The sequence below is a fragment of the Chiloscyllium plagiosum genome, unplaced genomic scaffold (genome assembly GCF_037043375.1).
Source record: "Chiloscyllium plagiosum isolate Xiang-an unplaced genomic scaffold, Cpla_swu_hap1 HiC_scaffold_47, whole genome shotgun sequence".
NCBI classification, from domain to species: Eukaryota; Metazoa; Chordata; class Chondrichthyes; order Orectolobiformes; family Hemiscylliidae; genus Chiloscyllium; species Chiloscyllium plagiosum.
This window is the reverse complement of record NW_028270185.1, coordinates 11,473,050-11,500,178: the sequence shown is the minus strand read 5'-3', so window position 1 is coordinate 11,500,178 and position 27,129 is coordinate 11,473,050. Positions and strand designations below refer to the sequence as shown.

Sequence of the window (27,129 nt, the reverse complement as noted above, 5' to 3'; positions counted from 1 at the left end):
CGCTGTCAAATGTTGCCTCGGTATACTTCAGTGAGGCGCCTGGGGATGTTTTCCTCCTTTAAGGCGCTATGTAAATGCAAGCTACTGCTCGCTGTTGTCCAGCGGGGATCAAACTGAATGACGGACAAGGCTCGAGGGGGACTGAACGGCCCTCCTCCTCTTTCAAGGTTGTGCTCATGATAAAACAAAACACAGACAGAAGCCTTTCCCTTGGTCAGACACAGTGGCTCAGTGATTGGCACTGCTGCCTCCCTACGCCAGGGATCCGGGTTCGATTCCAGCCTCTGGTGACTGTCTGGGTGGAGTTTGCGTCTGTATGGGTTTCCTCCCACAGTCCAAAGATGTGCAGGTTAGGGTGAATTGGCCGTGCTAAATTGCCCTTGGTGTTCAGAAGTGTAGGTTAGGTGCATTAGTGAGGGGTATATATAGAGTAGGGGAATAAAGGGTACTCTTCAGAGGGTAAGTATGGTCATGTTGGGCCAAAGGGTCTATTTCCACATGGTAGGCATTCTAGGATTCAGAATGTCTAGTGTTTACACATTCTCCCCCTGTCTGTGTGGGTTTTCTCCGGGTGCTCCAGTTTCCTCCCATAGTCTAAAGACGTGCAGGTTGGGGAGGGGGATTGGTCATGCTAAATTGCCCATAGTGCACAGGATGTGCAGGATAGCCATGGAAACACCTCTGGGACACCCGGACCAACCAACCCAACCGCCCCGTGGCTGAACACTTTAGCTCCCCCTCCCACTCCGCCAAGGACATGCAGGTCCTTGGCCTCCTCCATTGCCAGACCCTGACCACATGACGCCTGGAGGAAGAGCGCCTCATCTTCCGCCTAGGAACCCTCCAACCACACGGGATGAATGTAGATTTCTCCAGCTTCCTCATTTCCCCTCCCCCCACCTTATCTCAGTCCCAATCCCCGGATTCGGCACCGCCCTCTTGACCTGCAATCTTCTTCCCGACCTCTCCGCCCCCATTCCCTCTCCAGCCTATCACCCTCACCCTCACCTCCTTCCACCTATCATATTCCCAGCACCCCTCCCCCCTACCTTTTATCTCAGCCCGCCTGGCACACCAGCCTCATTCCTGATGAAGGGCTTATGCCCGAAACGTCGATTCTCCTGCTCCTCGGATGCTGCCTGGCCTGCTGTGTTTTTCCAGCATCCCATTTTTCAACTCTGGTCTCCAGCATCTGCAGTCCTCACTTTCTCCTAGCCATGGGAAATGCACGCTTATAAGGTGGGAGGGTATGTCTAGTGGGGATGCTTTTCAGAGGGGCAGTGTGAGCTTGTTGGGCCAAATGGCCTGTTCCCCCACTGCAGGGATTCTCCGACAGCTTGCAGTTGGGGACGACCAGGCTTTGGTACGTAAGGGAATGAAGGAAAAAGGACATGGTTTCAAAGGATTTTATACAATAGGAGACGGCTGTACGAGTGGCTGTGACTGGAAATCTATGCAACAAATGTGAACACAAAGACAGCGGCACGGTGGCACAGTGGTTAGCACTGTTGCCTCGCAGCGCCAGAGACCCGGGTTCAATTCCCGCCTCAGGCGACTGACTGTGTGGAGTTTGCACGTTCTCCCAGTGTCTGCGTGGGTTTCCTCCGGGTGCTCCGGTTTCCCCCCACAGTCACAAAGATGTGCAGGGTCAGGTGAATTGGCCATGCTAAATTGCCCATAATGTTAGGTAAGGGGTAAATGTAGGGGTATGGGTGGGTTCGCTTCGGCGGGTTGGTGTGGACTTCTTGGGCCGAAGGGCCTGTTTCCACACTGTAATCTAATCTAATCTAAATACTTGGAATTGAAAAGAGTGGCTGGGAAGGAATTTTGCTCCATTAGGATTCTAACTGGATGAGTTCGATAATGTTGGATATGTTTCCCAGTCCCATTCTCCAACCTTCTCCCCGTAACCTTTGATCCCCTTAAGGCTGATAGGCACGATTGAAAAAAGGGATTAACATGATTCGATTCGATTCGATTCCCTACAGTGTGGAAACAGGCCCTTCAGCCCAACAAGCCCACACCAACCCTCTGAAGAGCAACCCACCCAAACCCATTCCCCTACATTTACCCCTGACTAATGCACCTAACACTACAGGCAATTTAACATGGCCAATCCACCCTGATCTGCACATCTTTGGACTGTGGGAGGAAATCCACGCAGACACAGGGAGAATGTGCAAACTCCACACAGACAGTTGCCCGAGGTGGGAATTGAACCCGGGTCTCTGGCGCTGTGAGGCAGCAGTGCTAACCACTGAGCCACCGTGCCACCCATTTAGCATGGCCAATTCACCTAACCTGCGCATCTTTGGACTGTGGGAGGAAACTGGAGCACCTGGAGGAAACCCACGCAGACACGGGGAGAATGCACAAACTCCACACAGACAGTTGCCTGAGGCGGGAATTGAACCCGGGTCCCTGGCGCTGTGAGGCAGCAGTGCTAACCACTGAGCCACCGTGCCATCCCAAACCTCTTGGGTTTGGAAGAAAACTTCATTCCTTTGGATTTCGGCTTCTGAAAGTCATCAATTTTTGTTCACAGGACATGGCAGAAGTTCAAGTAGATTGCAACGCTCTAACCGTGTCATTAATTATTGGCAAACACGGTGCAGACTATCAAAATACTTTTGTTGACGGGAAAAGAATAGTTAGCCCCAACAGAGGGAACAACAATGGAACATTAAAGCCAGAATTAAAATGTTTGCAGAGAAACATCAAAGTGCCACTCGTTAAAACAATCTCATGGGGCCAATTGCGGTTCTTGTCTGCTGTCTGGCCTTGCGATGATCACTTTCATCAAGTCTTCAACATACTGTCTAGCTAACGCCAATTGTTACAGCTAACCTGAGAATGCAACTTTTACAGAAAAAAGGGTTTTGTGATTTACACATGAAAGAAGTGAAACTATCATGGTATTCAAACAGATGAAAGACTTAACAGACAATCAATTTTTCAATGTATAATTTCCGTTACATCACACTAAATTTTTGCTGTAAACTCTGTGCCTTACAATTGTGTCTTCCACAACCACCTGATGAAGGAGCGTCGCTCCGAAAGCTAGTTCTTCCAATTAAACCTGTTGGACTATCACCTGGTGTTGTGTGATTTTTAACTTTGAGAATGAGGGCTGTGTGCAATGAAGGGTTTGGGGAACAGTTACTGAAGGGTTGTGTCAGGAGCAATTGCGTGATGGGTTCAGAACCAATGAAACAAGGCACGAGGTGCAATCTCACTCAATCGTATTTGGCTTATGCACAAAGCAGCACAGACCTTGGCTAGGTACCAAGAGTTTCCCCACTGGACATCAGCAAACAGCAACTTGCATTTACATAGCGCCTTGAAGGTGTCAAACACCCCCAGGCGCCTCACTGAAGTAAAACAGGCAAAATACGACAGCGAGCCATATAAAGATGGTCAAAGGTTTAGTGGAGTATCTTAATGGAGACAGACAGAGAGGGAGAGAGACAGATGGGATGGAGGGGGGAGACCAGAGAGAGTGAGGAAGAGACAGACACAGATAGATAAAGAGACATAAAGAGAGATACACAGAGACAGAGAAGGGGAGAGAGGGGGAGAGACAGATAGAAAGGGAGGGAGAGAGACAGACAGAGAGGGAAAGCGACAGACCGGGGTGTGGAGGGGAGACCAGAAAGAGACAGACAGAGAGAGAGAAAGAGACAGAAAGGGAAGGAGAGATAGAGATAGCAAGAGAGCGACACATAGAGATAAGAGACAGAGAGAGACAGAGAGAGAGGGAGAGAGAAAGAGAGACACACAGAGAGAGATAGATAGAGAGGGAGACAGTCATAGAGAGAGACAGACATAGTGAGAGAGTGTGAGAGAGAGACAGAGAAAGAAAGAGAGAGAGAGATAAACCGAGATTAAAGGAGGGAATTACAGAGTTTAGGGCCAAAGATGTTGAAGACATTATCACCGATGTCAGATTGTTCAAAGTCAAGAATACCCAAACAGCCAGAATTGACTGAGCAGAGAGATCTCAGAGATTGATGTGACTGGAGGAGTTTATAAAGATAACAGGCGGAGGGAGGAGATGGAACAATGTGAAAACCAGAGATTAATAATTATTTTTGAACATGCATTTTTCCATTGGCATGTGGGAATATTAGCAAAGCCAGCAGTTATTTCCTGACCGCGATTAGTCTTGAACTGAATACCCGCCATTTCATCGGGCAGTTACAAGTCAACCACATCACTGTGGGTCTGGAGTATGTGTAGGCCAGACGAGGTAAGGAGGGAAGATTTCCCCTCCCTAATGGGACATTTATGAACCAGATGGGCTTTTGATGCCAATGTCCTGGTCGCCATCATTGAGATCAGCTTTCAATTCCAGATTCATTCAGTGAATTTGAATTCTCCCATGATGGGATTTGAACCTATGGCCCCAATGTATTAGCCTGGGCCTCTGGATTACTGGTCCAGTGGCATTATCACTCTTACCACACAGAGATGGGAACCAATGGAGGGTGAAGGGGGAACTTAGGAAATAAGGCAACAGCCTCTCGGAGCTGACGCTTACATTTGCTTTGCATTTCTATAATATTCTGTCATCTTCTTTCTGGCTATTTGACTGTGGAAGGCATCACAGGCATGTTTGACTCAAAGTAGTCACTGGATAAACCCCAATGAATGCCCCCCGCTACCCCACCCCCTCCACCATCCTGCCTGTCAGACGCAATGACAAAGGAAGCATTCATCACAAACCAATCACAACACCTTCCTCGCTCCCCCACCACCGTGCCCCCTCCCACCCCATTCCCTTTGACATTAACTCCAGGTCCCTCACCTTGGGAATTAGGGGCAGGCCATTCAGCCCATTGAGAATGCTCCGCCATTCCACAATACTCAGTAGGGCAACGAGGATGACCGAAGCAACGACAGCCTTGTGTTCAATTCCATAAGAATCGCTCGATTTTTCACCAGCATTTTTCCGATACAGTCATAGAGTCATAGAGATGTACAGCATGGAACAGACCTTTCGGTCCAACTTGTCCATACCGACCAGATATCCCAACCCAATCTAGTCCCATTTGCCAGCCCTTGGCCCATATCCCTCTAAACCTTTCCTATTCATGTACCCATCCAGGTGCCTTTTAAATGTGGTAATTGTACCAGCCTCCACCACTTCCTTTGGTAGCTCACTCCACACATGCACCATCCTCTGTGTGAAAACATTAGGTCCCTTCTATATCTTTCTCCTCTCACCCTAAACCTATGCCCTCTAGTTCTGGACTCCCCCACCCCAGGGAAAAGACTTGTCCATTTACCCTATCCATGCCCCTCATGATTTTATAAACCTCTATAAGGTCACCCCTCAGCCTCCGACGCTCCAGGGAAAACAGCCCCAGCCTGTTCAGCCTCTCCCGATAGCTCAAATCCTCCAACCCTGGCAATATCCTTGTAAATCTTTTCTGAACCCTTTCAAGTTTCACAACATCTTTCCGATAGGAAGGAGACCAGAATTGCACGCAATATTCCAACAGTGGCCTAACCAATGTCCTGTACAGCCGCAACATGACCTCCCAACTCCTGTACTCAATACTCTGATCAATAAAGGAAAGCATACCAAACGCCTTCTTCACTATCCTATCTACCTGTGACTCCACCTTCCAGTTGCTCATTCTTTCCAACATGACAAACATTCCTTCCCGGAATACTTTGCCTGTCTCCTTGCCCCTCCTTGTGACACAGACCCTTACATTCGCTGTTCCCCGTAAAGTGAATTAATTCTACAATACTGCCCAGAGATATAAATAAAAGTTTGCGAAATCTTACATCATTATCCTGTGAAATGTTTTACAGCAATGTAGTCCCACTGCAATTAACAGGCCAGTGAGTGGAAAATTCTGCTGCTGTTTGGTGTCACTGGTTAAATTGATAATTGGAAAGGATTTATTTTATGTCCTTGTAAGAATCAAAACAATTCCTAATAAGTGTCTGTTTTATCACGCACTACTTCAGTGGAGAACATACCAACTGAAACTGGCAGACAATGCCATCCATCTGAGAGTAATTTCTGACTAACATGCACAGGAGAAGCATTACTGTTCCAGCTGTATCCCAGAATACAAACATTCCGGGAGCCAGGATTCGGTAAAGTTAGTGGGAGAGGAGCTCGAAAGCCCAGCGTTTCAACTATTCACCTGCAGCTCCAGGACAATGGGGAGGGAGGGGTCAATATGAAGCGACCATTGGGCGGTGACCATCCAGTTCCCAATGTCAGCTTCGTCTGGGCCACGCAGTTTACCAAACGTGGGAAGGTAAAGGCATGAAAAGGCAGACAATGTAGAGGGAGCTTTACTCTGTATCTAACCCCGTGCTGTCCCTGTCCTGGGAGTGTTTGATGGGGGGGACAGTGTAGAGAGAGCTTTACTCTGTATCTAATCCCGCTCTGTCCCTATCCTGGGAGCGTTTGATGGGGGACAGTGTAGAGGGAGCTTTACTCTGTATCTAACCCTGTGCTGTCCCTGTCCCTGGGAGTGTTTGATAAGGGGACAATGTAGAGGGAGCTTTACTCTGTATCTAACCCCGTGCTGTCCCTGTCCTGGGAGTGTTTGATGGGGGGACAGTGTAGAGAGAGCTTTACTCTGTATCTAATCCCACTCTGTCCCTATCCTGGGAGTGTTTGATGGGGACAGTATAGAGAGAGCTTTACTCTGTATTTAAATCTGCGCTGTCCATGTCCTGGGAGTGTTTGATGGGGGACAGTGTAGAGAGAGCTTTACTCTGTATCTAATCCCGCTCTGTCCCTATCCTGGGAGTGTTTGATGGGGACAGTGTAGAGGGCGCTTTACTCTGTATCTAACCCTGCACTGTCCCTGACATGGGAGTGTTTGATGGGACAGTGTAGAGGGAGCTTTACTCTGTATCTAACCCTGTGCTGTCCCTGTCCTGGAAGTGTTTGATGAGGGATGGTGTAGAGAGAGCTTTACTCTGTTTCTAATCCCGTGCTGTCCCTGCCCTGGGAGTGTTTGATGGGGGGCAGTGGAGAAGGAGCTTTACTCTGTATCTAACCCTGTGCTGTCCCTGTCCTGGGAGTGTTTGATGAGAGGGACTTTCCTTCCCTTCTGATATACTCCGAGAACAAATGGGCATCTCTGACATTGGATGCCTAGCCCTTTCTGCGCTGGTTAAGGGTGGGTCCATTTCCACACTAGTTCAAAGTGAACCTCAGTGTTTTCCTCACCCATGCAACAGCAAGAAACACGGTCAATCAGATAAAGTGAAATCAGACACATCCTGCTGCCTCTTGCTGGCAATGCCATCACTTCATTTCGGTTTTGACACGATGCTATCAGCTTTCATCATTCAGGCTGATTCTAACGGCCGACGTGAGCTGGAAAGGTGTGCAGTTGCAGTATTTTGCATTAATTGTCCCAGGGTGGACCTTAAGGAACAAGTGCAGATATTCAGCAGAGTTTTGGTGTCAGCCACTGTTTACTGTGCTCCAGGATAAAATTGTTCCTGTTCTGATGTATGTCAGGGGCAATTGTAATGGTTTGCAAAGTAACAATTGGTCCTGGCTTATCTGCACATGACAGTAGCTTCAGATGCTTGTTGTGTGAAGCCAGCACTATCTTGCCCTCTGCTCTTTAGCGCAGCTACATTAACCGGAGATAAAGTTAAGATCTGGAAATCGCAAACAAAAACAGAATGTGGTGCAGAAACTCAGCAGGTCCAGCAGCATCTGTAGAGAGAGAGAGAGAGAGAGAGAGACAGATAGAGAGAGAGAAAGACAAAGACAGATAGAGAGAGAGAGAGAGAAAGACAAAGAGAGAGAGACAGAGAGAGAAAGACAAAGAGAGAGAGACAGAGAGAGAAACAGAGAGAGATAGAGACAGAGAGAGAGAGACAGAGTGAGAGAGAGACAGAGTGAGAGAGAGACAGAGTGAGAGAGAGACAGAGTGAGAGAGAGACAGAGTGAGAGAGACAGGCACACATAGAGAGAGAGAAAGACAGAGAGAGAAAGACAGAGAGAGAGACAGAGAGAGAGACAGAGAGAGAAACAGAGAGAGATAGAGACAGAGAGAGACAGAGAGAGTGATAGAGAGACAGAGTGAGAGAGACAGAGTGAGAGAGACAGAGTGAGAGAGACAAAGTGAGAGAGACAGAGTGAGAGAGACAGAGTGAGAGAGACAGAGTGAGAGAGACAGAGTGAGAGAGACAGAGTGAGAGAGACAGGCATACAGAGAGAGAGAAAGACAGAGAGAGAGAGACAGAGAGAGAGAAAGACAGAGAGAGAGAGAGAGAGAGAGAAAGACAGAGAGAGAGAAAGAAAGAGTGAGAGAAAGACAGAGACACAGAGAGACAGAGAGAGAGAGAGAGAGAGACACACACAGAGTTAAAACCTCGGCTTCAGTGAGTCTTCTGTACAAGTCAGAACCATAGAGTCCGAACTTATTCAGAATTCACAGTCACACCCGACCCGAAACATTAACTCTGTTTTTCTCTCCACTGCCAGACCTGTTGAGTTTCTCCAGCACTTCCTGTCTTTCAGTATCCAGTAGGACGTGGGTTTCTGTAGCAACCTTTCCACTGAACGAATGAACAGCGCTCCGAAAGCTAGTGCTTCCAATTAAACCTGTTGGACTATAACCTGGTGATTTTTAACTTTGAATAATTTTAACATCAAACAAAATGAGATCACTAAACCACTGAAATATTTACTCCACGTGCTGTAGGATAAGGGAAAGTTAAAAGGTATTGAACCCTCTTTACAGCTTTGAAAACGAATTGTTTGCTTGTTGATGACATTGCTGGGGGTGGCTTGTGGTTTGTGCATCTTTGCCCCAGTATTTTGAACATTCACCGGCCTCCCAATGTGATTTCAACACTATTTGTTAAACCAGGTTTGTTCTGGGCTCATTGTGTAATGAGGGGGTAATGGAGTGGAATAAACGAGTTCAGTTTTGGCTTCAGGTGACACCAACAATTACCCTGAGGGCAGCCACAAGCCAGGCCCCTGAGGATCTCAGCGCTGGACAGCAGTGAAATGATCAGAATCTGTTCTAGCGTGTCGTTTAAGTTGTGGAAAAACACTGGGTGCTGATGGGCGTAAGGTTATATAAAGAGTAAAGCTCACATTATACAGTCCCAATGAAACACCACAGGACAGGGGACAGCACAGGGTTAGATACAGAGTAACGCTCCCTCTGCATTTTTCACATCAACAGTCCCAGGAGGGGGACAGCACAGGGTTAGATACAGAGTAAAGGTCCCTCTACACTGTCCTCCCATCAAACACTCCCACGGCAGGGGCTCCCAGGGTTAGATACAGAGTGAAGCTCCCTCTACATTGTCCCCCATCAAACACTCCCAGGACAGGGACAGCACAGGGTTAGATACAGTGTACAGCTCCCTCTACACTGTCTCCATCAAACACTCCCAGGACAGGGACAGCACAGGGTTAGATACAGAGTAAAGCTCTCTCTACACTGTCCCCATCAAACACTCCCAGGGACAGGGACAGCATTGGGTTAGATTACAGTAAAGCTCCCTCTACACTACAGGAGCCCAACAAAATAGCTATGCTCCTAGAGGATTCTCACACAGGCAGCAAACATGAACATCATGATGGGAACTAATCTTGCATAACGGCTCAGAATTTTGTAGGGACATCACCGATTGTCCTGTCGACAGACAGTACTCATACCAGTACCTAAACGTTCATTTAAACACTTGCAGAGTTAATCCACAGCTCATCCACATCAATTCATTGTAAAGTGAAGTCATTCCAGAGTACACTTGCCTTGTGGGAGATAGTCTGCTTTTATTGCGCAAGGTGTGATCGAATATAACTTGCTTACACTCAAGGGCACTACAGGTGAATGATTACACAACAATTTTTTATTACTGAGTGGCATTGTGTGCTTTTGACTGTGTCTTTAAACAAGAATACTGTGTGCAATTCTGCTCTCCTTCCTATTGGAAGGATGTTGTGAAACTTGAAAGGGTTCAGAAAAGATTTATAAAGGATGTTGCCAGGTTGGAGGGTTTGAGCTACGGGGAGAGGCTGAATAGACTGGGGCAGTTTTCCCTGGAGCGTTGGAGGCTGAGGGGTGACCTAATAGAGGGTTATAAAATCATGAGGGGCATGGATAGGGCAAATAGGCAAAGTCTTTTCCCTGGGGTGGGGGAGTCCAAAACTAGAGGGCATTGGTTTAGGGTGAGAGAGGAAAGATATAAAAGGGACCTGAGGGGCAACTTTTTCACGCAGAAGGTGGTGAGTGTATGAAACGAGCTGCCAGAGGAAGTGGTGGAGGCTGATACAATTGCAACATTTAAAAGGCATTTGGATGGGTACATGAATAGGAAGGGTTTGGAGGGATATGGGCCAAGTGCTGGCAAATGGGACTAAGGTTAGGTTGGGATATCTGGTTAGCACGGACGAGTTGGACTGAAAGGTCTATTTCAGTGCTGTACATCTCGATGACTCTAAGTGGTGCACTGCTCTCTGCATTACTCAGTCCAGTGACTCACTGGCTGTTCGTCTCTCACTACCGAGTCACCAACTCCCAGGTTCAAGTCCAACTTTCCAGACTTTAAACACAAACTTCAGATGACACACCCAAGTTTACAGACGTTCACTCGGGCTGTGCTCTCAAGGGGACGTAAAGGATCGTGCGACATTATTTCGGAGAGGAGTAGGGGCTACATCCCTGAAGTCCTGAGCTTTATTGATCCCTTGAACCTTACCTTTAATAACGAATCCAGTCAAAATCACACAGGTGTTTGTGGGAGCTTTCTGTGTGCTAATGGATTTGCACACCACAACACTGATTACTCCCCACTCTAGTGGGTGCAAAGTGCTCTGGGATGTTCTGTGGCTGCAAAAGGTGCTACATAAATGAATCTGGAGCACTTGGTTGAATTGTAACAGGGTAGAAAGAGGCCATTCAACCCATCAGGTTCCCACCACTGCCTTATAACCCCACATTTCCTGTGGCTAACCCACTTAGCCTGCACATCCCTGAACACTACAGGCAATTTAGCATGGCCAATCCACCCTAACCTGGGCATCTTTGGACTGTGGGAGAGCCACGCAGACACAGGGAGAATGTGCAAACTCCACACAGACAGTTACCAGAGGATGGCAATGAACTGGGGTCCCTGGCACTGTGAGGCAGCAGTGCTAACCACTGAGCCATCCACGTGGATGCCATAGCCCTAAGATCTAAGTGAGGATGCTCCTTTCCCTTGTCCATGAAGTGAAATCCATGCTGACACCAGGGAAGATGATGGCCTTCCAGAGGTTAATCCAGAGACCCAGCTAATGTTCAGGGGACCTGGATTCAAGTCCCACTATGACAGATGGTGGAATTTGAATGCACTGGAAGAAAATCTTGGATTAAGAATCTAATGAATCCACTGTCAGAAAAGTCCATCTGGTTCACTAATGCCCCTTTAGGGAAGGAATCTGCCACCCTTACCAAGTCTGGTCTACATGCGCCTCCAGACCCACAGCAATGTGGTTGACATTTAACTGCCCTCTGGGGTAATTAGGGATGGGTAATAAATGCTGTGTAGCCAGCGACGTCCTCATCCCACAATTAAATAAAAAATAATGTCGAGGAATAGTAAAGCTGCGATGAGTTACCTGACCCATTTCACACATTCCGAAAGTGACGATCAGATCAGATATGACCTTACTGTAGAGCAGAAAGAGACCCAGTGGTCTCTGAATTTGCACGCATGTTATTCCTGGGATGAGTTAATCAATATTTAAACAAGTAGGGAGGTCATGTGAATATGCAAAGTTTTTTTTAAAAATTCATTTACAGCAGGATTATCTTCCTGAAGAAGGGCCTGTGCCCGAAACGTCGAATCTCCTGTTCCCTGGATGCTGCCTGACCTGCTGTGCTGTTCCAGAAATAAAGTTTCAACTTTGATCTCCAGCATCTGCAGACCTCACTTTCTCCTGATTGTAAATCTCACCATTCTTCAGTAGTACTGAATTGTGCACTTGCAATGATTCCCTACAGCATAGAAACAGGCCATTTGGCCCAACAAGTCCACACCAACCCTCCAAAGAGTAACCCACCCAGACCCATTCCCCTACCCGAATGCTCTACATTTACCCCTGACTAATGCATTTAAGCTACACATTCCTGAACACTATAGGCAATTTAGCATGGCCAATTCACTCCACTCTACATGTCTTTGGACTGTGGGAGGAAACCCACGCAGACACGGGGAGAACGTGCAAACTCCACACAGTCGCCCGAGGCTAGAATCGAACCTGGATCCCTGGGAGCAGTGCTAACCACAAAGGTGGGCTTTTTTGACTGGCACAGACGTGATTGGCCGATAGAGATATGTAGCACAGAAGAGAATCCTATGACTCGGCTCAACGTTGGAGTTGCCCCCAATATATTCTCAGGTGATTTTTTAAAAATTTGACCTCTCAAAGTTGAGGTGCAGAGAGGGGTTGGGGGAGGGGAACAACGACGGGGATAGTTCTCTGAGTTCAAGATCCCAGATCTGCCAACCTTCGGACCTCAGTTTCCCTGGGAGTGGATAGAGTGGGCAATGAGAGCCTTTTTCCTTGGATGGTGATGGCTATCCCGAGGGGACATAGCTTTAATTGAGGGGTGATAGATAAAGGACAGATATCAGAGGTAGCTTCTTTACTCAGAGTAGTAGGGGCATGGAATGCACTGCCTTCAACAGTAGTATACCCGCCAACTTTAAGGGCATTTAAACCGTCATTAGATAAACATATGGACAAAAATTGAATTGTGTAGATTAGATGGGCTTCAGATTGGTTCCACAGGTTGGTGCAATAACGAAGGCTGAAGGGCCTGTATTGTTCTGTGTTCCATGTCCCCAGGCTGAATTATTTTGGCCCATTTCCAAAATAATTAATTCTGCTGGCAGTGGTTCTCTTTGTTCACTCAGGGGACGTGGGTGTTGTTGGCTGGGCCCAGCATTTATTGCCCATCCCTAGTTGCCCCCTTGAGAGGGTGGGGGTGAGCTGCCTTCTTGAAACCGCTGCAGTCTATGTGCTGTAGATAGACCCACAATGCCCTTAGAGAGGGAATTCCGGGGTTTTGACACTGAAGGAACGGTGATATATTTCCAAGTCAGGATGGGGAGTGGCTAGACGGGAACGTGAGGGGGTGGTGTTCCCATATATCTGCTGCCCTTGTCCTTCTAGATGGAAGTGGTCATGGGTTTGGAAGGTGCTGTCTGAGGGTCTTGGATGAGTTACTGCAGGGCATCCTGTAGATGGCACACACAGCTGCTACAGAGCGTGGAGGGAGGGGATGCTTGGTGAGTTTCTGCAAGGTATCTTGTAGATGGTACACCCTGCTGCTACTGAGCGTTGGGGAGAGGAGGGAGGGGATGCTTGTGGATATGGGGCCAATCAAGCTGCGGCTGCTTTGTCCTGGATGGTGTTGAGCTTCCTGAGTGTTGTTGGAGCTGCCCCCATCCAGGACAAATGGGGAATATTCCCTAACATGAGGTTCGAGTTTATTCTGAATTTTCCAGCTCTCCTCATCTCTGCTGGTAACTTGTGCCCTGCAAACGTCTCCCCTTTTACCCACGAGCGACATCTTCTGCACGCTCCATCAATGACTATTTTCTATGCAATGCTGGGGCTTGGTTAGCTCAGCTGGTAATATACTGTTGACCATCTGTCAAATAAGTGCTGGTAATCCAAACAAACCTGAATACACAAGTACAGATGGACAGACACCTGAGATCTGTCACCAACGCTCGGCCTGGAACCAGTAGATGGTGGGTATAAGGTCATCCCCAGAGGCCTGTACAGCCAGGACAAACCTGAGGGAGTGCCACACTGTCAGTAGTGGTGTTTTTTGAGTGAGAGGTTATACCCCATTCCCACCTGGTCCTCCACAGTCAATGTAAATTATTCCCTGGGGCTCTGGTAAATAACATCAGGGGAATTTTTCCCAGCTTCATTTCTCCCTTAATACTGTTCATGTCAGCTTACTGTGGGCACATTGGCTCCCACCTGACTACAACAGCACAGTGACTCAATGGTTAGCACTGCTGCCTTGCAGCACCAGGGACCTGGGCTCGATTCCACCCTTGGGTGACTGTCTGCGTGGATTTCCTTCCACACAGCCTAAAGTTGTGCAGGTTAGGGTGGATTGGCCATACTAAATTGCTCCATAGTGTCCAGGCTAGGTGGGTTAGCCACAGGGGTTGGGGGGATGCTGTATGGAGGGCTAGTATGGGCTACTCCTGAACTGTAAGGTTTCTATGAACAGCCACACCTTCTAAAGGCATGTCAGTGCCTGTAAAGCATTCAGATGTCATGGAAGGTGATATATAAATGTTTCTTTAAGTTAAAAACATCATCTGGAGTGTTTTTGCCCAGATTGGATGGAATTTCCTAAAGGCCTCCCTGGATTAGCTGCATCATTCTAATGACTCGCAGAGTCTGTGGTTATACCCTGTATGGATAGGGAAGGCAGGGGAGATGGCTCATAGCCTCTTCCAAATACCAAATCTGTTCTTGCAGTGTCAGCAGCCAACAGTATAATACAGTTTTTGTTTCAATCTGAGGTTTACAGTGGCATGGTGGCTCAGTGGTCAGCACTGCTGCCTCACAGCACCAGGGACCTAGGTTCAATCCCAGCCTCGGACGACTGTCTGTGTGGAGTTTGCACATTCTCCCCGTGTCTGCATGGGTTTCCTCCGGTTTACTCCCACAATCCAAAGATGTTCAGGGAACTGGCCATGCTGAATTGCCCATAGTGTTCAGGGATGTGCAGGTTAGGATGTGTTGGCTATGCTAAATTGCCCCATAAATGTTTAGGGGGTATGCAGGTTAGGGTGGATTAGCCATTGGAAATGTGGGGTTAGAAGGATGGGGGGTGGTATGTGATGTTCTTCAGAGAGTCAACATAGATTTAATGGGCCAAATGGTCTGCGTCCACTCTGTAGGGATTCTATGACGACACTGGGAAGGGAATTCCGAGAAATTGACCCAGTGACACTGAAGGAATGGTGATATATTTCCAAGTCAGGATGGTGAGTGGAGGGGAACTTGCAGATGGTGGTGTTCCCATGTATCTGCTGCCCTTGTCCTTTTAGATGGAAGTGTTTTTTCCCTCTTAAAGTATTCTATAGACTACCTGTGTGCTATCACATTGGCTCGTGTGGAGGCTAGGTGGATTAGTCACAGTAAATGGTGGGGGGGTGTGGGTCTGGGTGAGATGCTTTGTGGAGGGTCGGTATAGAATTGATGGGCCTATTGGCCTCTTTCCTCATTTATCCCTTTGCACTCTATTTTCTGTGGTTAGGGAGCCAATGGTGATGGGTCATCAGGTTAAAAATTGAAGAGAAAGACTAAAAGAAATTTCTTTCCACAAATGGTTGACACAGGATTATAGGGAGGAAGCAAGGCACCGGAATCAGTCCGTATACCAATACACAAGCCAGCCTCCCAATCATTGACTCCATCTGCATGCGGGAAGTCAGCCAACACCATCAAAGACCCCTCCCACCCTGCTTATATAATCTCTTCCATGAGGCAGAAGGTACAAAAGCTTAAACACATAACATCAGATTCAAGAGCAGCTTCTTCCCCACTATTATCAGGCTTCTGAATGGACCTTTCAAAATTTAATGTTGATCATTATCTTCGTACGCCTCCTCTGCAGCTGTAACACTGTATTCCTCGCTCTGTTCTATTACCCCAACGTATGTGCTGCCCGTACTGCTAGCAAAACAAAACTTTTCACTGTACCCAGGTACATGTGATAATAATAGATCAAATCAAAATAGAAACATAGAAAATTATTGCAGAAGTAGGCCCCTTCAATAGTGAGAAGGGGAGCTAACAGAGCATTGGAATAGGTCTGGGATTGATCCAATATTCTCTCTAAGGCAACTATTTGCTGTAAGATTGTGCTAGAGTCAATCTTTACTCAGTCTCAGACATATTTACAGAAACTTTACAAGCAGAAACCTAACCCATCTGTACAAAATTTCAATAAGTCTCTGTAAATATAAAATTCCAGTTAACACCCAACAAGGGCGGCACAGTGGTTAGCACTGTTGCCTCCCAGCACCAGGAACCCGGGTTTAATTCCAGCCTCGGGCTGTGTGGAGTTTACACGTTCTCCCTGTGTCTGCGTAGGTTTCCTCTCTCAGTCCAAAGATGTGCAGGCTACTGTGGTTAGGCCATAGGAAATGCAAGGTCCCAGGGATAGGGTGGGTCTAGGTTGGATGCTCTTCGGAGGATAGTATAGACCCAATGGGACAAATAGCCTGTTTCCACACTGTGAGGATTCTACCTCTGCTGTGAATTTGCAACAGCAATCTGCCCTAATCCTGCGATATCATCTTCATCACTTTGCATTCTCATCTGAGAGATTGGAGGATGAGTTACCATGATTATTATTGAGTGGTACACAGCCAAATTGAGCAGAGAGACGAGACGTCAACTCATCGCCACACAACTGCAGCGAAATTCCACGTTATCTGATTAGAATGGGTCATAAAAGCTAATTAACTCAGCAGGCATGGTCTGTGAAACATCCATCTCTGATTCATGTGGGCCTCATGTGGTTTTACCAACTCTCACGGCCTGCTGTTTGCGTTCAGTAATTGCAAGGGGTCTTATCTTTACGCAAAATCAGTTGAACAATTTCTCTGTGCAATAAGCAGAAAACAAATTACTTTGAAAGAAAACGGCGTGCAAGCAACAGCTTGGATTAAATCTGCCTTCACCGTTCCAATCTGCTTTTCGTTTTTGGGGTGAAAAAAAAACTGGGCAAGATTTGCATTTCAGTGGATTTCGATCACAGGGAGAACATCCAGTAGGGTTGGGTGAGATCTCCCCCTCTCTCCTCCAACACTGTGGCCCAGAGTAAACGTCTCAACAGATCAGACAGGACCCCAGCTGAACTTGATTGAAATTCGACCCTCTGGCATTGTGACCCTTCGCTGGTAAGGCAGCCGGAATTACTATGGAGCCCAAATGTCTTCTGGGTTCAAGGTACCAAAGACTAGTTAAGCTACAATGCTGAGAGACTAATAGGAAGATCCTGTATCCTTTGGCCCCACTAGCCTGCGCCGATTCCTAATCCTATTTTTCTCCCTTCGTTCCCCTTCCTTTCATGTGTCTGTCAAGACACACCTTAAATGTTGCTAATATGTGCCTGCTTCCACCACTTCCATTGGCAGTGTGTTCCTTAGAGTCCCTGCAGTGTGGAAGCAGGCCACTCGGCCCATCAAGTTCACATCAACCCTCTGAAGGGCATCCAACCCACACCCATTCCTGTAAGCCAGTGCTCCCCATGGCACACCTCTCCAACCTGCACATTCCTGGGCGCTATGGGGCAATTTAGCGTGGCCAATCCACCCTAACCTGCACATCCATGAACACCATGGGGCAATTTAGCGTGGCCAATCCACCCTAACCTGCACATCCATGAACACCATGGGGCAATTTAGCGTGGCCAATCCACCCTAACCTGCACATCCATGAACACCATGGGGCAATTTGCAACGGCCAATCCACCCTAATCTGTATATCCCAGAAAACTATGGACAATTTAGCATGGTCAATCCATCCTAACCTGCACATCCCTGAACATTATGGGGTAATTTAGCATGGCTAATCCACCCTAACCCGCACATCTTTGGACTGTGGGGGGAAACCAGAGCACCTGGGGAGAATGTGCAAGCACCACACAGACAGACAGCCTGAGGCGAGAATCGAACCTGGGTCCCTGGCGTGCATTCTAGACACCCTCCACCTTCGGTGTGAAAACTTGCCCCTGCCCTCTCACCTTGAACCGGTGCTCTCTTGTCATTGACCTTTCCACTCTGGGGAATAAGCCTCTGACCATCCACCCTATCTGTGTCTCTCAGTATTCTGTAGACCTCTATCAGGCTCGCCCTGAAGAAATTGATGCTTTAAAACAAAAACCAGATAAATAAATAGCAGTAACACAGGGGAGGAAGCATTGAGTCTGGGTGCTCCTAAAACTCAAAACATTCACCATTAACTTACACCAGCTTGGAACCGACGTTAAATTCAAGACACCCATACTCTGGTGTTTCTAACTTTTTATAAATCTCACAGAGATGACACAAGTTTCTCTATGTTTAAAAGGCTTTACTCACTACAGCTGGACGTTCATGCACAGAGTGCTGCTGCTGCTGCTGGAGGCAATCACAGAACCCCTACATTTGGCCTATCACATCCCTGCTGACCCTCCGAAGAGCATCCCGCCTAGACCCAACCATCTGACCCCGCATTTCCTATAGCTAGCCCACACAGCCTGCGCACTACAGCATGGCCAATTAGATTAGATTACATTCCCTACAGTGTGGAAACAGGCCCTTCGGCCCAACAAGTCCACACCAACCCTCCAAAGAGTAACCCAGCCAGACCCTTCCACTACTCCTCATTTACCCCTGACACTACAGCCAATTCACCTTACCTACACATCTTTGGATTGTGGGAGGGAAATGGAGCAAACCCACGCAGACACAGGGAGAGCGTGCAAACTCCACACCGACAGTCGCCCGAGGACCCTGGAGCTGTGAGGCAGCAGTGCTAACCACCGAGCCACCGTAGAGGAAGAAACACATGGGTATCTATATTGTTGATACAGAGCCTGGACGTTAAGCAGAAATGTGCTATGTTGGTCAGCTGGAAAAGGGAAGAAAGGGCCCAAGTCCATTCCTCAGGGGGCAGTTATGCCCAGACGGTCTTGAAAATTCAAACAACAATTCTACAGAAACAGGAATTTGTATAACATCGCTGTGCTCCCTCTGTAATAATAAGGGGAAGTGATGACTCAGTGGTATTACCATTAGTCTATTACTCGAGAAAGTCAGCTGTGGTTCTAGGGACCTGGGTTTGAATCCTCCCATAGCAGATGGTGGAGATTGAATATTAATTCATTTAAAAAGTCTGGAATTAAGAACGGAATAAAACCACGGTCAATTTTTGGGTAAACCCCATCTGGTTCATGAATCTTCTTCATGGCAGGAAGTGTGCCACCCTCACCTGCTCTGATCAACATGTGGGTCCAGTCGCAAAGTTGCCTCTCAACTGCCTAGCAAGCCATTCAGTTCAATACTGTGGAAGAAGGCCATTTGACCCATCGGGTCCACACCGACCCTCCAAAGAGCATCCCACCCATCCTCTACCCTATCCCTGCATTTCCCAAAGTCAACCTACACGCTATAGCGCAATTTAGCAAGGTCAATCCACCCTGACCTGCACATCTTTGGATTGTGGGAGGAAACCGGAGCAAACACACACAGACACGGAGAGAACATGCAAACTCCACACAGAGAGTCGCCCGGGGCTGGAATCGAAGCCGGGTCCCTGGCGCTGTGAGGCAGCAGTGCTAACCACTGAGTCATCATGCTGCCAGCCCAACTTCCTTTTGAAAGTTAGTTTTAAATCTGCTTCCACTGTCATAACAGCTCAAGACACAGGACTAAAACTAAAAAGTACACAAGGTTCAGAGGAGGCCGAACGCTGAATGGGTAGTGGAGGTAGGCTGGGGTGCAGGAGGAAGGGATGTTCAAAAAGAGAGGAGGATCTCCAGTAAAGGTATGGCTACAGAGACCAAGAGCCCTTGCTGACATTTCTAAAGACATCATTCACAACTGCAGGCTTCAGGAGTGCTCTACAGCTAAAGTACAGCTCTACGGGGGTGGCTCAGTGGTTAGCACTGCTACCTCACAGCGCAAGGGACCCGGGTTCGATTCCAGCCTTGGGTGACCGTCCGTGTGGAGTTTGCATGTTTTCCCTGTGTCTGCGTGGGTTTCCTCCGGGTGCTCCAGTTTCCTCCCATAGCCCAAAGACGTGCAGGTTAGGGTGGATTGGCCGTGCTAAATTGCCCCACAGTACATTCGTCAGAGGGAAATGGGTCTGGGTAGGTTATTCTTCGGAGGGTCGGTGTGGAGTTGTTGGGCTGAAGGGCCTGTTTCCACGCTATAGGGAATCGAATCTAAACGTAAGGCGCAGCAGACATCCGGATTACTTGCCATGGCTCACAGGGTAACACTCTGAGTGCAGACTTATGTCTTATGCCAGGGATTCAGCCCAGAAACCCCAGGTTGGCGCTCCCAGTGCAGTTGAGAGAGTGTTGCATTGCCACCGATACTATCTTTCAGATGGGATTTTAATTCAGCTATAAAAAAGATGCAGTCGTACTATTTAAAAGAAACTTAGGAGGGGGTTGGGTGTTCTCCATCCCCAACCCCACAGCTCCTTAATCAGCCAAATCTACTCATTACCACATTACTGCCGGAGATAGCAGTGTGCAAATTTCCAGCTGCCAATTTTGTTTGTTTTAGAATCTTACAGCACGGACACAAACCCTTCGGTCCAACTCATCCGTACCGACCAGATATACCAACCCAAGCTAGTCCAACCTGCCAGCACCCGGTCCATATCCCTCCAATCCCCATCCTATTCATATACCCATCCAAATTAAACGTTGCAATTGTACCAGCCTCCACCACTTCCTTTGGCAGCTCATTCCACACACGCACCACCCTCTGTGTGTGAAAAAGTTGCCCCTCAGGCCCCTTTTAAATCTTTCCCCTCTCACCTTAAACCTATGCACTCTCGTATTGGACTCCCTGATACTGGGAAAAAGACCTTGGCTGTCCACCCTATCTGTGCCCCTCATTTTATTAACCTCTAAGATTACCCTTCAGCTTCCAACGCTCCAGGGAAAGTAGTCCCTGGAAATGATGGAGATGGATGCAATTACTACATTTAAAAGGCATCTGGATGAGTATATGAATGGGAAGGGTTTAGAGGGATATGGGCCAAATGCTGACAAATGGGACTAAGATAATTTAGGATATCTGGTCAGCATGGACGAGTTGAACCGAAAGGTCTGTTTCCATGCTGAACATCTCTATGACTGTTATAATACTTTCTGTTACATCTCAGTGCCACACGAATTAAAAATAAATGCTGTCACAGATTGTCAGCCATGCTGCAGTTTAAAAGAGGCACCAGTCCGACTTTTGGAGTCAAAGGTCACGGCAGTTTGTCACTGAGCTGTGACGCATGCTTTGACATGGAGAGAATTTATGCAGTATGCCCTAACGTTTCAATCATGCCTTATACAGCCTCACCTTTGTGGGACATGCTATCAGGAACATAGCTCCGAGAGCATTCCCATCTGCTCTAAGTATAGAGGAAACTTAGTAAAGTCAGTCGCTGATCTGGCCGAGCGGAAAGCTTTTGTTTTAGTTGATTATTCCCGGAATGTATGTATCGGCGAGTCTGGTACAGAGCACTTGAAATCCCAGTCAGTGGAGAGGCTGGAGGAACATCGCAGCGAGACCGGGAAAAGTACACCGGGATCTCTTGTAAATAGGAGCAAGAGTAGGCCATTCATCCCATCGAGTCTGCCCGCCCCCAATTCAACATGATAATGGGTGAGCATCCAACTCAGTCTCCTGACCCCACTTTCTCCCCTTCGATCCCTTTAGCCCTAAGAACTATATTAAACGTCTCCTCAAAGACACTCAATGCTTTCAGTGGCGGAGAATTCCGCAGGCTTCCCACTCTCTGGGTAAAGACATTTCTCCTCAGCTCAGTCCTATCCCGTATCCTTAGACTGTGGCCACCCCTGGTTCTGGACTCCTGGGTCATTGGGAATATCCTTGCTCCGTTTACCCGGTCTAATCCTGCTGGAATTTGATATGTTTTAATCATCTTCCAAATGATTCCCAACAGAGAGTCTCTCTTTAAAGTCTCCACCCCTAAAGAATGCGTGTGAATGAACTGAAAATGGTTTAGGACCTTCCAAGAGTCTGGAAGCATTAACGTAAAAATAAACTGCTGCAATGCTGGGAATTTGGACAGAAACACATGGGCTTTTCAGTTTACCCATTGACATTCAGAGGAAGTGTCATAGAGTCACAGAGATGTACAGCATGGAAACAGACCCTTCGGTCCAACCCGTCTATGCAGACCAGATATCCCAACCCAATCTAGTCCCACCTGCCAGCACCCGGCCCATATCCCTCCAAACCCTTCCTATTCATACACCCATCCAGATGTCTTTTAAATGTTGCAATTGTACCCAAAATGTTAACTCTGCTTTCTCTCCATAGTTGTTGCCAGGCCTGCTGAGCTTTTCCAACAATTGGACTTGAAATGTTAAATCTGTTTCTCTCTCTTTAATTCTGGTTTTGTTCTTAAAAAATCTTGTGGTTACTCTTCATTGATCCCAGATGCTTCTATGCCCAGATATGTTTTTAAAAAATCCCTATAACCCGATCTAAATTCCCAATTGGCCACGTCAGGAATTTGCACATAAGAAGTTCGAGTCATTTAACTCCACTTGTTCCATTAGATATTCAACCTCATTGTCATTGCCCCCTGACAATATCTTCGATGGATTTCCAGCTATTAGTCTCTGGTCTTGAACATAATCAGTGACTCCGTTTCCCCAGCCCCTAAGCTGAAGAGAATTCTATAGAGTTCCCCATCCTCTGAGTTCTAAATGGATTACCCCATTGTCCTGAGACTGTCCCCCCTGGTCTCTGACCCCTATCGATCTCAGACATGTTCTGAAGCAAGGTCATATGTGACTCGAAACGTAAACTCTGCTTTCTCTCCGCAGACATTGCTCACAGACCCAGCAGCATGTTCTGCTCGGTATGATGCAGGTTTGAATGAGATCACCTCTCATTCGTTGAAATTGCAAAGAAGACAAACATGTCTTTCCAACCAATCGATCATCCTTCTCGCGACAACCCCAGCATCTTCGTGGTGAATCTATGGCAGGAAGATCTTACCCTGAAGTGAGGAGATCAAAGCTATGGACAATATTCCTGATACAGTCTAACCAAAGCTCAAATACAATTGAAGCTGGAATTCAACTCGCAGGATCCCTGCAGCAGTGTGAGCAGGCTATTCGGCCCATCGAGTCCACATCTGAAGAGCATCCCACCCAGACCCAACCCCCTTCACTTACCCCTGTAACCCTACATTTCCACACTGCCAACCGGCCCACCCTGCACATCCCCTTGACATTACCCTGAAGTGCACATCTCTGGACTGTGGGATGAAACCCACGCAGACGCAGGGAGAACATGCAAACTCCACACAGACAGTCGTCCTGAGGGGTGGGATTGAACCTGGGTCCCTGGCGCTGTGAGGCAGCAGTGCTAACCACTGAGCCACCGTGTCACCTATTTCACTGTCCCCTGTCCCACTAAAACCCTCACAAATCCCTCACTGTCCCCCTCCCCAAATCCTCACAAATTCCTCACTGCCCCCATCCCCAAACCCTCACACATCCCTCACTGCCCCCAAACCCTCACACATCCCTCACTGCCTCCAAACCCTCAATGTCCCCAAACCCTCACAAAACCCTCACTGCCCCTCAAACCCTCACTGTCCCCAAACCCTCACAAAACCCTCACTGTCCCCAGACCCTCACAAAACCCTCACTGTCCCCAAACCCTCACTGTCCCCAAACCCTCGCAAAACCCTCACTGTCCCCAAACCCTCACAAAACCCTCACCATCCCCAAACCCTCACAAAACCCTCACCGTCCCCAAACCCTCGCTGTCCCAAATCCTCACAAAACCGGTTTGGAAAACCGGAGCCCACTCACCGTGAGTGGCAGGGAGCAGATGGAGAAGATGGCGGTCATGGAGACGAGCAGGATGAGGTGGTCGATCTCCTCCTCCCTCTGGCCGAAGATGCTCCTTCTGCGACCCTTCCTCTGGGAGGAGAGGACCGAGCCGCGGCGGCTCCTCTGGCTGCGGTGCATCTTGCAGAGGTTGACGATGACCGAGGCATTGCACAGGATGACGGCGAGCACCAGGAGGGCGATGAGGCTGGCGTAGAGCAGCGAGAAGCCCACCGCGGCCGAATCACGGGACTCCATCCGCAGGAAGCACCAGGTCCCGGGGCAGTACTGTTTGTGCTGGCCGAAGCCGGTAACGGGCAGGAGGCTGAACAGACCAGCGAAGGTGTAGGCGGCAGGCAGTGCCAACTTGGCCCGGCTCCTGCCCACGTGCTGGGGGTAGAGGTAAGGGTGGCTAATGGCCAGGCACCGCTCAGCAGCCATAGCGAACAGCAGCAGGGTGGACGCCAGGCCGAAGAAGGTCATGGCACTGGAGAAGAAGTGGCAGAGGCCGGGTCCCCCTGCCAGGCCCAGCAACGAGAGCCCCTGGGCATATGCCACAAAGACCACCGGGCTGAGGCAGCAAGTGCCCATCAGGTCAGTGATGGCCAGTCCGGTCACCAGGATACAGAAAACCGAGGACTTGGTCCTCAGCTCCTTTCTGTGTACCCCCAGCAGAGCCAGCGCCAACACGTTACCCACCACCCCACCGCTGAACATCATGATGCTGACCACAGGCTGACTGTCCACCTGGATCTGATGGGTACTCTCACAGGAGGTGTTGTTCATCCCCACGCCAGGCTCAGAGCCCAGAGAGTCCTCCAGGCTCTCCTTAATACGGACAGAGAGAGAGAGAGAGATACACGCACACACACAATCTGAGACACAGAGAGAGAGAGAGGCAGACAGACAGAGAGAGAGAGACAAGCAGGCAGACAGACAGGCAGAGAGACTCAGAGAGACACAGAAAGACAGGCAGAAAGAGACAGAGAGACACACAGACAGGCAGAGGAAGAGAGAGACACACACACAGACAGGCTGAGAGAGACACACACAGGCAGGCAGAGAGAGAGAGAGAGAGAGACACACACACACAGACAGGCAGAGAGAGAGACACACAGGCAGGCAGAGAGAGAGATACGCACAGACAGGCAGAGAGAGAGAGAGACACACACACACAGACAGGCAGAGAAAGAGAGACAGACACACACACAGACAGGCAGAGAGAGGGAGAGACAGGCAGAAAGAGAGACACAGACAGAGGGATAAAGACGCACAGAGAAAGAGAGAGAGAGAAAGCCACACACACAGGAGGGGAACTCAAAAGTTGCTCAGAACCAAATTGAAGTTTCTCAGACCTGACTTCTCTCTCTCTGACTCCCTGTGTTTTTCCCTTCTGCTCAGTTTCTCATTCGGGAAGGGGTTGTGGGGGTGTAAGAGGGTACTCAGCCTGGCAGAGAGATGCCCAATGCCTCCAGAGTACACGGTGAGATTTCCCAGCACTGGCTGTACACCGAGAGTCTCCTCCTATTTGTATCTGAGAGTGGGCGGAGGCGGGACTTACACTGAACAGCCGTTCGGTTAAGGCAGAGGGAATTAAAGAGACCGTTTCAAGCTGTACTGATCTCGCAAACTGGATCTGCCGCCCCTCTGGCACAGTCTAAACACCCACCCTCCCCCCCCCCCCCCCCCAGGCTGACTGGGAGCCTGCTCTCTCTGTTAAAGAGGAAGGTGTCCTCTCTCAACACATCTCCAACACATCAGGTCAGCAGGAATGAGAAACACCAGGGCTTCCAATGAAAGCTAAATCCTGCTGGAAATCTGACAGGAAGGCAGAGAGGGCTGGAGAAACTCGGCAGGTCTGGCAGCACCTGTGGAGAGAGTGCATTGAGAAGAGTCATCCCAGACTCCAAACACTGACTCTGCCCCCCTCTCCCCGCAGCATCGGGGGCACAGATTCAATCCCACCCTCAGGCAACTGTCTGTATGGGGTTTGCACATTCTGCATGGGTTTCCTCCCACAGTCCAAAGATGTGCAAGTTAGGGAGGATTGGCCATGCTCAATTGCCCCATAGTGTCCAGGAATGTGTAGGTTAAGGGCATTAGTCAGGGGTAAATGTAGAGTAAATAGGATTACTCTTCGGAGGGTCGGTGTGGACTAGTTGGGCCAAAGGGCCTGTTTCCTCACTGTAGGGATTCTAGAACCTACTATTGTTACTCTAGCACCTTCTCTTTTGACACCTCTACCTGTCATGTTCCCTGCAAGAATCCCTATAGCGTGGAAGCAGACCATTTAGCCCACTGACCCTCCGAAGAGCGTCCCACCCAATCCCTGAATTTCCCATGGCTAACCCATCGAGCCTGCACATCCCTGAACGCTATGAGCAATTTAGCACAGCTAATCCACCCTACCCTGCGCATCTTTGGGACTGTGTGAGGAAACCCACGCAGACACGGGGAGAACGTGCAAACTCCACACAGACAGTCGCCCGAGGCTGGGGTCGAACGTGGGACCCTGGCGCTGTGAGGCAGCAGCGCTAACCACTGAGCCACAGTGCTGCCCACTATTTTGATTTGAAAATAAATTTGAGGAAGGGTCATTGGACCTGACGCATTAACTCTTGATTTCAATTCCCCAGCTGCTGCCAGACCCTGTTGAGTCTTTTCCAGCAATTTCGGGTTTCGTTTCTGATTTCCAGCATCCGCAATTTTCATTTGGAAATCTATCGCCCATTTCCTAAAGTGTCGATGGGTCAGACCCTTCCTGACAGCACTGTGTGGGTGTCCCTACACATGAAGCATACACCGGTGGTATTCAGAAAGCAGCCCCCCCCCCACCTGACTTTCTCAAGGGGCAACTTAGGGACAGGCAATAAATTCTGGCTCAACCCGCAACACCCATGCCCCACAAACAAAGTAAACATTTAAATGTGAAAAGAACGATGCTTTTTAATACATTTTTGATCAAACATGTCACTGGGTGGGTCAGCGTTTATATTCCTAATTGCCCCTAGACAAACTGCCTTCTTGAGGACCGTAAATGGACAGCACTCTTGCCTCAGAAACACAAAACTCTCAGTTCGAGTCTCACTCCTGCAATAATTAGCAATGTCACTGCATTGCGGAGTCATAGAGGTGTACAGCACTGAAATAGACCCTTCAGTCCAACTCGTCCATGCTAACCAGATATCCTAACCTAATCTAGTCCCAATTGTCAGCACCTGGTCCATATCCCTCTAAACCCTTCCTATTCACATACCCATCCAGATGCCTTTTAAATGTTGTAATTGTACCAGCCTCCACCACTTCCTCTGACAACTCATTCCATACACACACCACCCTCTGTGTGGAAACAATTGCCCCCTATGTCCCTTTTATATCTTTCCCCTCTCACCCTAAACCTATGCCCTCTAATTCTGGGCTCCCCCACCCCAGGGAAAAGACTGTGGCACTGTTACCAGGAATGGGAGATTTCCCATGGTGCCCTGGCCTACGT

General features: G+C 48.6%; 1 protein-coding gene across 2 annotated transcripts in view; it reads right to left on the bottom strand.

Annotated features, from left to right (window-relative positions):
* Positions 1-24,572, bottom strand: part of ptgir (prostaglandin I2 receptor) — a 100,109-nt gene extending 75,537 nt beyond the window's left edge. The window contains exons 1-2 of one of the 2 annotated variants that reach the window (XR_015754678.1): positions 23,619-24,572; positions 17,793-17,917 (exon numbers count right to left, since the gene is read on the bottom strand). Coding sequence is in view for 1 of the 2 variants with exons in the window: in XM_043680898.2 (XP_043536833.1) it covers positions 23,619-24,422 (804 nt within the window). In the remaining variant the exon portion in view is untranslated. The remainder of the gene's footprint in view (positions 1-17,792; positions 17,918-23,618) is intronic. The other variant, XM_043680898.2, reaches the window with a different exon arrangement.
* Between the last annotated feature and the right edge of the window lie 2,557 nt (positions 24,573-27,129).